General features: G+C 41.8%; 1 protein-coding gene across 4 annotated transcripts in view; it reads left to right on the forward strand.

Annotated features, from left to right (window-relative positions):
- The first annotated feature begins 760 nt into the window (after positions 1 to 760).
- The window catches only part of rptor (regulatory associated protein of MTOR, complex 1), a 261,324-nt gene continuing 248,600 nt past the window's right edge, over positions 761 to 13,484 (forward strand). For all 4 annotated transcript variants that reach the window (XM_028566774.1, XM_028566789.1, XM_028566782.1 and 1 more), the window contains exons 1-2: positions 761 to 1,259; positions 3,125 to 3,299. In XM_028566774.1, coding sequence (XP_028422575.1) covers positions 3,132 to 3,299 — 168 coding nt within the window. In that variant the 5' untranslated portion in view covers positions 761 to 1,259; positions 3,125 to 3,131. The remainder of the gene's footprint in view (positions 1,260 to 3,124; positions 3,300 to 13,484) is intronic.

Below are 13,484 nucleotides of genomic sequence, written 5' to 3' on the forward strand. Positions count from 1 at the left end.
TTACTTGAGGTGCTTCTCAAGGGACACAAAAAATAGTGTGTTTATGGCTATAGTTATTCATTTAATTGTGTGAATACTAGCCTACTGTTTTATGTAATTATTTATGAATAAAAACAATTACCCCTTTTTTTTTAAACCAAAAATGTGTAATTAAACTAGAAAAGTAAAAAAAAAAAAAGAGGATAACGTATTTCAGGAAAATAAATACAATTGACATCCATATTAGCGAAATAAATAAATAAATAAAAAGTACAAGACATACATTTACAGTTAGTCAGAGGTTTCAGGGAAAAAAAGCTCTACAGTTTCCACAATTTTAATACTTTTTTGTTATCCAACGTTCTAAGTGACTTCAGTAGAGATTTAAATTCTATGAGAAAAGGTACAAAATTAGGAGATGAGTTAGAAAATGTCTGCTTGTGAATATAGAATTTTGCATACAGAATAACAAAATGTATTAGATACTCAAGAGCACCATTACCTGAAGTATCGTAGAAACATATTATATATTTCAGGTTAAAAGGTGTAGATAAAGTTGGTGGGTTCAAAAAAGTAAGACTCTAAATCTGTCCAAAATCTTTTGGACATTTCACAATCAAAAAAAAAAGGTGAGATTGTTTCAATATTCTGTTTACAAAATGTACAGGAAGAGTTAATGTCGGTAAATCTAGCAACAAGGTGATTAGTAGGGTATATGTTATGTAAAATGTTGAGGTGAACTTCCTTAGCTGAAACTGTGTTTATATTTTGGTGTGCGGCACACGGCGGTGACGTTTCATGACAGCCTCGCCGCAGCGCCGCCCCAACAGTGCATTCTGGGTCCAACCCAAGATGGCTGCGCCCTTGCAGAAGTGCTGAAGAAGTGCCTCTCCGGAGAAATTCTCGGGATTGGGATTGATTTCCACGGGCGCCATCACACGAAATCAGCTACCAGGGTCGCTGGTTTGTAGAAGAAGCCCACAGGGTCCCAGTCATCGATAAGCGTGGCCGGTGCTTCGTGTGGCTGTGGCAGACTGTCCGTGTGAAGATGGGCCTCGTCTCCAGACCCTTCCCATAGCGAAGAGCCGTGGGGAGAGGAGCCGCAGATTCCCCTGCAAACACGCACCCGTCCAACTTGGGTTTGACGGGTTTGACATACTATACAGACTGTGGACCCTGCCCTACCATTTTCTGACCAGGATTGTTTGTGCGACAGTATCTGTCCTCGTCCGGAGACGGAGAGGTTCCCCAGCCCGGCTTGATTATCCCACCGTACCAAGGTCTTGCACGCATCTGCACGCTTCTCTAACCACCGCTAGCGCCATTTCTGCACATCTGCTCTGTTTCACGTATCTCTCTCCGCTCATGCTGTTTCGCAACCCGGGAATAGTTTTAAATAGCACTAGCCTTTCCCACAGTTTGACAGCAGCGGACTGCGCTAGCCAGAGCCAGTTTCAGGGACAGCTGTCCAATTAGCCGCGCTAGTTTAGCCAGCACTAAGCTAGCTAGCCGGTTTGTTCGCTAACTGTCCGAGAGCTCCGGCTGTGAAGTCCAGTTTAAACACAGCCGGACCGGACCGTATGTACATGGTTTCAGGCGCACACGGCACATAACCCAACTAACGTTAGCTCCTCATATGTGGCTCGAGCAGTGTTCACGCGGCCAGTTTACGCCTCATCATGACACCAAACAGGTGCCGCTCTATGTCAAAGTGCGATAGGAACCCGGACAGTAACGGTACGCTAACCGAGCGAGGCTGCTCCAGATGCCGCTGTGTTCGGTTTCACTCGTTGTTGTGATTTACATTCAAGCAGAGCAGCGCATGGAACATGACTCATAACCGTCATCACATGAACTCTTTTGGCTTAAGGTCAAATTTCGGTTTTGTTAATATCAAACGTATTGAATTCAAAACCAACTTGCCCACTGGTATCTTTTGTTCTTACAGCCATTAAGAAAATGCATCCCATTAGCAGAGAACCGGACATATGCACACTTCATTTGGTGGAAGGATTTCAAAGCTCACTTTCCCTGCAGGAGGAGTTGTATGCTTGAAACATCACAAGTGCACAAAAAGCCCCTTTTTAGATGGAAGTTAGGTCATGTGTCTACTTTTTGTAATATCCTATTTTGAGGATCCGAGGTATTTCTCTACAAAACTTCTTTTTTCATTTAACACGAGAAGCAAAAGTTGTAAAATGTTAAAGAATATGCCCACATAAATTAGTCTATTATTGGCAACATGAACTAAATGATCAAAGAATAAGTAAACAAGATTGCTACAGGAACATGACCAGGTATTTGTCAGAACTTGATTATTTTATTTCGTCTTTTCGTCTTCGTCCTTCCGGTTGGTACCAAAAAGTTACTGAGGTGTTACCCGGCTCTCATGTTGGTTGAGTAGCATGTAGCATGACTACACAGACTCTTTGGGTTGATGGATGGATGGATCCCAAACTGTGATATTCTTGTGTTACAACAGCCGGTTGTCCAGGCATTGCACAGGAACAGTAAATACACAGTAAAAGTACAAATCAACACTAAAAGAGAGAAATATGTATCAATAAAAAAAACTAAACACAACAAATAAAATAAATTAAAATGGCTCAATTAAGGTCCAAAATTAGCACCATCTACTAGCCAAATGCTGATAAAATATGCAAGTGGCTGGTAGATTTGCTTCACTCACCAGCCCCCAAAAAAGCAATAGTAATCTACTGAGTGGCTGGTAAAATTTGAACATTCACTAGCCATTTGGCTGGTGGATGAAAAAAAGTACATTTTGGACCCTGAGCTCAATACATAATAAAATGTAAAATAGCAGCCTTAGCATATATTGTGTCTTCCTCTTGCTTGATTTGAATTTAGCGAACACATGCTTTCAGGTGACATCATGGCAGAGACTACTCCCTCTAATTTCTTCTCCAAGAGATGTTTATTTTCTGAGATCTTTTTTTAAGATTTATGTTAAACTTATATATATTAAGTAGTAAGTGAGTTATTATTTTCATTGTTGGGTGAGAGTTGAGAACCAGCCGCAGCTAAAATGATCATGTTTTTGTTTAAGTTTCCCGCCCCAACTGCACAGCAAGAGGCGACAGAAATTCCTCAATTCTGTGTTTCTAACAAGTGCTCTCCCCTATAGAGCCCTGATGAAAATGGACTCGGACCTGCTGCATTCGCCGGCTGTGGGCCTCACGGAGGAAGAGGAGGCCGACATGAACGACTGGAAGCTTCCCCTGGCCTTCATGAAGAAACGCCACTCGGAGAAGATTGAGGGCTCCAAGGCTTTAGCGCAGAGCTGGAGGATGAAAGACAGGGTAATTTTTCTGCTCCTCTCTTTCTAGGGATGGGGATTGTACATTTTTATTGATATTGATATACCATTTTCAAGACTGCTTAACGATCCGAGTCTTCATCCATCCAAGTCTTTATCGATACCATCATTGATATATTTCTATTATGTATTATTTAGTCTTGAATCAAAGATGCCGTTTCTTGTTGTATAATAGGGTTAACGAGCTGATTAAGCGGCTCACTGTATACAGTCCGACTATGTTTTGAATCATTTGCGATGGGGAAGCTAGTCTTTACCTAGGGTCTTTACGCACACGCTGTGCTTTTTCCAGTTCGCGCACGTATGGATTTTTAGGGGTGTATTTGTGTGAAATGTTGGACTGTAGAGCACTGAGTCGGCTTATTATTGTCAACAATGGAGACTTACTACTACAAAGTGGTGGTGCGCTCACCATGCATACCTTTAGTGGAGGATAGTCCCAAAACCGCCGCCGGTGTTTGGAGCGTTAATACTCGAAGACAATCGAAGGTACTGCATTTTTTTATTGATGCGCAACGTTGAGGTGCTTCATCATGGATGTTGTGTACACCCCCCTTATAGGAAATGAACTTTAAAAAAAACAGGTTAGGGCTGCTCCCTGTGCTGAGCTGTGGTTGGGGTGTTCGTAGAGGCTCTTTCTCTTGTAGCTCCAGCAATCTAGTACACGCAGATGTTGTTGAGGGAATAAACTCACGCAGACTTGTGCAATAGCTGCGTTTTTATTAGGGCCCAAGTGACTGCGGTGAAGGCCCTATTGAAATTGAAGGTATTATTAGGGCCCGAGTGCCGACAGCGGCGAAGGCCCTATTGAAACTGAAGGAATTATTATTTTCCCGTCAAATGAATTGGCTTTTTGAGGGGCTTAATATATTCAAAAACTCACCAAATTTGGCGGTCGCATCAAGTCTGGTGAAAATTTACGTATTTTAAGGGTTTCGGGAATAGGCGCACAAAAATGACTTGCTAGCGCCCCCTAGAAAGTTAAGAAAATTGAGCCCCTGCAGTGCGTTTAACGTAGACTCACGAAACTTGATACACATATGTAACATGTCAAGATGTACAAAAAACTTAATTAGAGCCATACCCTAAACCCAACAGGAAGTCCGCCATTTTGAATTAAATGTTTGAAATTAGTGCGATTTTGGCCATTTCCACATGTCGTACTTTAACAAACTCCTCCTAGAGATTTCATTCGATCAACTACAAACTCGGTCTGTGCCATCTTAAGATGTTAAAGATGAAAAGTTGTTAAAAGAAAAACTTTTCGTCATAGGGCGTGGCCGTGGCAGGGCGGCCATTTTGTGCGTTTCGCCGCCGAAACAGGAAGTGGGTGTAACTCGAGTGTACGTTGTCCGATTACCTCAAAACTTTTCAGGATTCATAAGAGTCCAACCCTGAGGACAATTAAATGCCGATATTTACTTAAAGTCAAGTTTACTCCGATAGATTTTTTATGTGCTGCATCGTACTCTGAGTTGTTTGAGTCTGCAGTGAGTCCTGAATGTTAACTGTTTGACCCTGTGATGTGAAGCTGATCTAGTTTATCAGGATGTTTGACCCTGTGATGTGAAGCTGATCTAGTTTATCTGGATGTTTGACCCTGTGATGTGAAGTTGATCTAGTTTATCTGGATGTTTGACCCTGTGATGTGAAGCTGATCTAGTTTATCTGGATGTTTGACCCTGTGATGTGAAGTTGATCTAGTTTATCTGGATGTTTGACCCTGTGATGTGAAGCTGATCTAGTTTATCTGGATGTTTGACCCTGTGATGTGAAGCTGATCTAGTTTATCTGGATGTTTGACCCTGTGATGTGAAGCGGATCTAGTTTGACCCTGTGATGTGAAGCTGTGATGTGAAGTTAAGATCTCTGCAGGGTAAATCCAGACAGCTAGCTAGACTATCTGTCCAATCTGAGTTTTCTGTTGCATGACTAAAACTACTTTTGAACTTACACGTTACACCAAAACAAGTTCCTTCCCGAGGCTATTTTGCAGCGGCCCCGTGGCTCCGTCTGGTGATTAGCGGCGCCCAAGACGATTGTGATTGGTTTAAAGAAATGCCAATTAACCAAGGCACGCTTTTCTCCCATCCGGGAATGCTGTGTGGACTAGCCAGACCCTTCTCCGGGTCGCTGTGGAGGAAGGTCTGGCAAGACGAGACTAGGGTGAGGTGGACTATAGATCGAAGGGTTTGGTGATTAATCTGCACTCTGTCAGCCAGTCACATCACTTGCCTCGTCACTCTGAAACAGCTGAGCCAATCACAGTGAAGCATGTCAACGACAAATCAACAAATGAGGAGACACTTCTCCAGGGAAGCATATTGTTGTCTGGATGGTGCATAGCACACAGCGCTACAAATCTGCAGCCAGAGGCAGATGATGTGCATTTTTTTTTATTTATTTTTTATTAGTGCAATGATAATAGAAACACATAATGAAAAAATAGCATGGCATCAATCTGATCCTTTTTTAAGTCATAATTGTGTAAATGCTGTGTTTCACGTTAAATCATATTTTCAAATGTGACAGCAGTGTTATGTTTCAGAACGCATTTCAAGAATAAAACCTAAACTAATGAGATTTTATTTATTTTTTTTAAAACCGGGTTAATGAGCTCCAATAATCTGATGTCTCCCACATAAGCAACAGATGCCGAGTTATACCAGACCAGTCTGATGTGCGCAGCGGTGTGTGTGGTTACTTTGTAGCAGTCTGATTTTAATGAAGTTAAACATGGTGGACGGCTGTGCGTTATGACTCACTACTTAAATTGGAGGCTGCAGATTTAACAACGTACTGTATGTGTCCTGCTGCCTTTAGTTGGCTGTGGGGACTTAATGAACTGAATGAGAAGCTTTTCATACTGCATAAAGCAGCTGTGGACAACGGATACTGTAAGAATCACTCATACGTTTCTGCTTTAATCACAATCAAGGTTATTTAAAGCCAATTTATACACAGCTACTTTTTGGAAGTCCAAGTATTTAGTTTGCTCTTGTGGACAAAATGATCAGGTTGGCAGCAGATTGATGTTGCTTTAGGGTGCTGACACACCACGGCCGTGGGACAGTCTGGCGAGGTCAGTGACTCAAATCTGTTCGGTGTGTTCCGTGCCGTTGTCCGTCTGGGGTGGGGGGCTGTCAGCGTTCATTTTGGCCGACCTGACATGTTCGGTGGGCGGCAGGGCAGTCGGGACTCACCTGGAAATGACGAGCGGGATGAGGTGACTAGAGTCTCTCAAAATCTGAGGAAAATCTTTTAAACTGACCTTTGTTGATCTGAAATGAAGACAGACTCAGTAACTGCACAGCCTATTTCTCGCTTAAAATGTTTTCAGAAACATGTTTCAGTGAACTATTTTAGTACAATATGAACAATTCTGAACGGTCGCCATGACAGTCTGGCTTTGAATTTCCGGAGAAAACAAACCCATGTGACTATCTCTATAACAGCAGGCGACGCTAATCTGTAATGTTTCCCAAGAAATACAAACCGGCAGCTGATAGGACGAACGAGTCACGTGGATTTGTTTTCTCCGGAAATTCAAAGCCAGACTGTCATGGCGACCGTTCAGAATTGTTCATGTTGTAATAAAATAGTTCACTGAAAAATATCATTCAAATGCAAAATATCCACATAATTTTAAGGTCAGGAAAATGGCAAACAGTTGGCGCACTGCTTGCACTGCTCGTTGCTTTGCCACAAAAATAGGGCCCAGAATGTTATTCTGCAGCCTGGTACATTTTCTTTTTTGTTGTTCATGGGTGATGATCACATAACTGTTTGTGATGATTTAAGGCAGTATCTTTGGCATTTAGGATATCGAGCGACTTGGTATGCGAACAGTTAATCCTGCTGGGAGAAACGGGCAGCGCAAGGCTTTTGAATGGGCTGTAAATTATGCTCCACACTGTGGGAAATCAGAGGTCTTGCTCTGGTAGAGACACACACACACACACACACACACACACACACACACACACACACACACACACACACACACACACACACGTGTGGGTTAGGTTAGCGTGTGTGTGTGTGTGTGTGTGTGTGTGTGTGTGTGTGTGTGTGTGTGTGTGTGTGTGTGTGTGTGTGTGTGTGTGTGTGTGTGTACACACGTGTGTGGCACAATCAACTTGGATTCAGGGTCCCACTCTGTGCACCTTGATTGTGTTTACCTTTGCTGCACTTGCCAAGTGGAATCATGATAAGTTTTCAGATATGTATTGTATGAATAGCTAAAAATAAATAAATAAAATAAGCCGTGTTGTAAAGTAGTGGCTCCTGTTAAGGAATAAAAAGCGACCCAATTGTTGATTAGAAAGCTATCAGTAGAGCATGGATTGTTTCTGACAGTGATGTTACTTGCAGTAAAAAGGAATTAAGATGAGAGGCGTGGCTCTAATTATCATGTTTCTTTTATTGAGCGGTCAGACCTGCAGTGTGAAATTAAAGCAATCAGCTTGACAGGGTGTGAATGAGTGCCTTTAGGCTTGATTTACGGCAACTAACGATTATTTTCATTGTCCTTTTTAATCTGTTGATTATTTTCTCGATTAATCAGGTAGTTGCTTTGGTCTATAAAATGTCAGAAAATGGTGAAACAGGTTGATGAGTGCTTACCAAAGCCCAAGATAACGTCCTCAAATGTCTTGTTTTGTCCACAGCTTAAGGATATTCACTTTACTGTCACAGAGGAGTGAAGAAACTAGAAAATATTCACATTTAAGAAGCTGGAATCAGATATTTTTATGACTTGAAGAAAAAAAAAATCCTGCACACTGCTGTTGCTGCAGCATTACCATTTATTGAAGAAAACTAACAATTCGGCCCCTGTCATGTTCATGATTAAAATGCTCTTGACGAAGGTCCAGAGGGACTGAAACATTAATTCCTTCACTAAATGGTGGTGCTGCAGCAAGAGCAGAGTGCAGACTTAAAACTGATGAATCGATCCATCCTCAAAATAGTTGGCGTTTAATTTAATAGTTTACAACTAATCCATTAAAGTGCTAATTTTCAGGTTCATAATTGTATTTTGAGGTTGTACCAGAATAGGTTTACATGGTTTAATTTTCAAAAAACACAATTTTTGTTGTACTGCACATTGCTGCAGCTCCTCTTTTCACCCTGTGTGTTGAGCTCTCTGTTTTAGCTACAGAGTGAGACATCTCACTTCTGTTCCGTCTTTGTTGGGAGTCGCACATGCTCAGTAGCTAGGTAAGGACTACTAGCCAGTCAGAAGCAGAGTATGAGGTCGTGCCCTGACAGTACCTAGGTAAGGACTACTAGCCAGTCAGAAGCAGAGTATGAGGGCGGGCCCTGACAGTACCTAGGTAAGGACTACTAGCCAGTCAGAAGCAGAGTATGAGGGCGGGCCATGCTAGCAGCTAGGAGCAATATGACGTGTGTGACGAGCAGTGGTCTCTGAAGAAAAAGCTGGACTACAGTCGAGCTGTTTGGAGCAGTTTGTGGAGATAGGGGTGTCATGATTCTCTCTGCCAGCTTGCGCCTGCCGGGGACGCTAGCTCGAACAGTCACGCTCGGAGACCCCGCTGTAAGCCGGAGGTCTTTTAGACCGGTCCCGTAAATAAGAGGCTTTTATTTTGCCGTTGACGGATCGTTTGTTTAAATATCACAACACATGTCCATCATAAGATTAACGGGAACCTGTGGTTAACTGTCCTTTCAGAGTTAGACTACACACACACACACACACACACACACACACACACACACACACACACACACACACACACACACACACACACACACACACACACACACACACACACACACACGCAGCGCAGCAGGCAGAGGTGGGGGAGAGAGATATACCCGTTTGTTTTCGGGAGACTTGTCTAAATTATGCCATAGGCTATATAGATTAGATTTAGTATTTAGTTCATATTTTTTTGGTGTTTGGTGTATTTGTTTTCTGATTTATTAGAAGTTGAGTTTCAGTCTGTATGATAAATGAACAGTTGTACATAAAGTGGTAACATGCTATGACATGTTATGTAGACTAAAGGGGAGACACCAACCTTTTATAATTTAAATTTCTAATTTCCATCTCCCTGGGCATATACAGTGCACTACAATAATATAGAAATGATAATTCCACGTAACACTAATAGGGACACATAGGACACACCAGTGCATATGCCTACTTATTTTTTAATTTAAACTGACTTAAACGTATACACTAATAATAGTAGGGATCGCGTTCCACTCTTTTGAATAAGTAAGGGGTGTTTGAGCTAAACCATAAACAATAAAATTAAAGCTCAATAAGTTTTATTTTTCAATATTATTGCAATAGTTGTAGCATTATGAGGTTTTCTTGTCCGGAGATTGTTTTAATACAAAGTGGTTATATTGTTGTGGTTTTTATTTCTAGCTGGTATTTTGGAGCCTTGCAGGTAGCCTCTGTGCTGGGAGTGTTGAGCAATAACAGGAAGAACGCATCGTCTCAAACTGTTAACAGCGTTTTCTGTGCTTGTGAACTCGCGAGTTAATTCTTCCAAGAACAACCAGCAAGAACGTTCTCCCCAAGAACACAAGTCTGTTCTTTGCATTCTTGAGATTGAGAAACACCCGGAGTTTGGTGTTTGAAGCCCCCAACGTCGTCTTCCATGGCAGCGCTGCCTGGAAGGCACTAGGATTAGGCAATGGTTATGGTTGAAGACGAAGTTTGCAGCGCTGCCTTGAAGGCCTGGTTGAGGGCTTTAAAAACCCCATCGAGCCAGCACAGCAGCTGAGCAGACCGATAGCAGAGAGGGCGACTCGGGCAGTCGGCTAACTTGTTGCTCTCTCTAACCAATATAAGCTGCTCTGTTCGAAATTCAACCGTGCGATTTTGTTGGGATGAATCTATAAGCAGAAGGAATAGCTGCTAGGCTAATGTGCAATGGTAAACACACATATTATGGTACACGCACATAGCAGAGCTTGCGTTATCAACGTTGTCAACAGAATTCACTGAAAATCCAAAATACTTCCACACTTTCACACACTTCAGTGAAAGAAGAGGGGCTCAAGTTCTGTCGTTGGGTCTCCAGCATCTGCAGTTGCCATGCTATCTTTTGACTGGCTTTAGCTAAGTGACAGGAGGTTGACTGACTCGCAGCACTTCAATACGTGTGTTTTTTTTTTCAGCTTGACAAGCCGACCGGACGTGACATTTTTTTATTTCATATTTTAGCTATTATTTAGTTGGAGATGGTAAGTCCCTTTGGGTGGACTTTGGGCTTTTTCACTTTGTAAACCTATAACGTGCACAAAAAAGATATATATAACACAATAAAAGAAAGGGGAAAAATCCCAAAAGCATAATTTGAGCACTTTAATTGATTTAACTTTGCAGCTCTAGTTTGATTGGTTCTAGGGATGCTCAATGTTTTAACCCATCATTAACCGTTAACCATCAAGCAGGCTGCTGAGTCCCAGTTTATCCATCCATAACCCATTGCTATTAACCTATGTGTGTTAATTGTATAGCCCACTTGTTATCTCGAGACACTTTACAGATAGAGTAGGTCTAGACCACACTATAATTTACAAAGCCCCAACAATTCTAATAATTCCCCCAAGAGCAAGCAGTGCGACAGTGGCGAGGAAAAACTCCCTATTAGGAAGAAACCTCGGACAGACCCAGACTCTTGGTAGGCGGTGTCTGACGGTGCCGGTTGGGGGTGTGATGAACAGTGGCAATAATAGTCACATTAAAGATAATGGAACAGTGACTTCAGGGTTAGGGTAGGCATATAACCATAACCATAGTAAATCAAAGGCAGCATGCTAGCTACCTTCATATGTTAAGCTAAAGGTCAATGGTTTGGGCTACTACTTAGCCTACTGCAGGGCTATTGAGGCCACACCCGCTGCACAGATCATTTCTAGAACACAACATTCTACAGCAGATTGAAGCTGATTGAAGACAGTACTGCATTTGACCCCAAGTACTACATCCCATGCAAATTCCCATAACTCCCATTAATTGTCAGCCCCCCCTCCATATTTCCATTTAAGCTTTTACATTTCACATTTAATTATGGCATGTTTTTTTTCCTAGTAGCATAATACTGTTTTTAATTTGATCTTGCTTCGTTTTCTCTTTGGACTTTCAATTTGAATGATAAATAAATATTCCCTCCATAACCAGCTGCATTAAGTACTGCAGTACATCTCCTCCTCATGTACTGCACCAGACTGGCCAGTTCTTGCGGTGTGATATTTGGATGTACCGATCCTACGCAGGTGTTGTAACATGTGGTCTGCCACTGCGAGGACCATCAGCTGTGCTTCCGGTCTCCCTGTAGCGCTGTCTTAGGCGTCTCACAGTAGGGACATTGCAATGTATTGCCCTGTCCACATCTGCTGTCCTCATGCCTCCTTGCACCATGCTTAAGTCTTTCTTTTGGTGTTTTTCAGAGTCAGTAGAAAGGTCTCTTTACTTTCCTAAATTTCTTATAACTGTGACCTTAACTGCCTAGCGCCTGCAAGCTGTTATTGTCTTTTCGACTGTTCAACAGGTGCACGTTCATTAATTGTTTATGGTTCATGGAACACATTGTTTAAACCCTTTACAATGAAGTTATTTTGATTTTTACAAAGTATCTTTGAAATACTGAAAAAGGGGTTTCTTTTTTTTTGCTGAGTTTATATCACAGATGATCTAGTGATCTGTGATACACTGTATCAGACGGGTTTGACTGTATTTTGCGCCAGTAAAGACTTAGAAATAACGATGGAGAAAAAATTCCCACCTAATCCATTTATATCAATATAATGTGTAATTTCTTTTGGTATAATATAATCGACATAACTGTATAATAAATGGATTTCTAGAGAGAAATGCGGCTATCAAACGTGTGTAAATCAATCCTTTTAGTTATAATATAATAGCAGGAGGAGCAATATTAGTGGGCTATTTTAAAACTGGGAAGTGCCAGTGGTTTAACTGGGCAGAAGGCGATGAATGTGCTATAAAACTGTGCAGATTGGAACCACTTCACGAACCAGTCACGTGGCATGGACGGGCAGCAGGGGCTTCGGATCTCACCAATGACATCGTTTGTCCAAAGCGAGCAAGCCTCCATACGCGCTTCACGGAAAACCTCCAGGATTTCTAGACACGCGCTTCGAAGCCTCGGCACAGAACGTAACGTCACCACCGCTGACTCATGCAGCCACTTTCCTGGAACCGATTTCACGTCCGCACGACCAACATCCAAAGGCCGCAGCTCTGCGAAGTTTGTTTGTTTACGTTTATTGTCCCCGTGGGGAAATTAGGTTGCAGCAGAAATCCCATCACAAGGCACTTTAACAACATTAAGAAACAAAAGAAAAGAAAAAGAAAAAAAACGACCGTAAAAGACCGTAACATGTAAACATTGCTACTCATAGACCAGGGCACTCATGCATATGGGGAGGGGAAAAGGGGGTATTGTTCCAGACCAGCTAGATAAACCATGAAATAAAAAATAAAAATATATATAGATAAATGAAAAAAAACCTTATTACCATACAGGATCTTCATTAACTTTTGGATTCATTAAGGAGTTTGATGGCCTGTGGAACAAAGGAGAACTTGGATCTGTTTTTTGTAAACGGAGGAGCACAGTATTGTCGTCCTGAAGGCAGCAGTTCAAATGAGGGGGCAAGAGGGTGCCTCTGATTACCCACAATACTATTTGCCTTTTTTAGTGTTCTGTTTTTATATATACTTTCCATACTTGGGAATGGAATACCTGATAGTTTACTTGATGATGTTATTATTTTCCTGATGTACTTTTTCTGTCCTTCAGTGGCATTGCCAAACCAACAGATAATGCCAAAGGAGAGAACACTAGCAAGTAAACTAGCAGTTAGGAAATACAGTGTATAGCCTCTTTTACAATGCAATATGTTTTGTTTTAATAATGTTTTAAACAGTTAATCATTAGCATCCCTAATTGGTTCCTAGGAAAAAAAGAAAAGAAAATGACATTCATTTAGTCAACCGATTCAGAGATTGGAGGTTATTTGTTGTTTTAGGCCCATTTTTCATTCTCCGACTCCCAGAAAACACAGAACACATGACACCTGTATGTTGATAGCAAACCAACCTGAACCTCGACCTGATGAGATAAGAAGGCTGCAGCCCAGGCTTTGACTGTTATTG

The sequence above is a fragment of the Perca flavescens genome, chromosome 2 (genome assembly GCF_004354835.1).
Source record: "Perca flavescens isolate YP-PL-M2 chromosome 2, PFLA_1.0, whole genome shotgun sequence".
Taxonomy (NCBI): domain Eukaryota; kingdom Metazoa; phylum Chordata; class Actinopteri; order Perciformes; family Percidae; genus Perca; species Perca flavescens.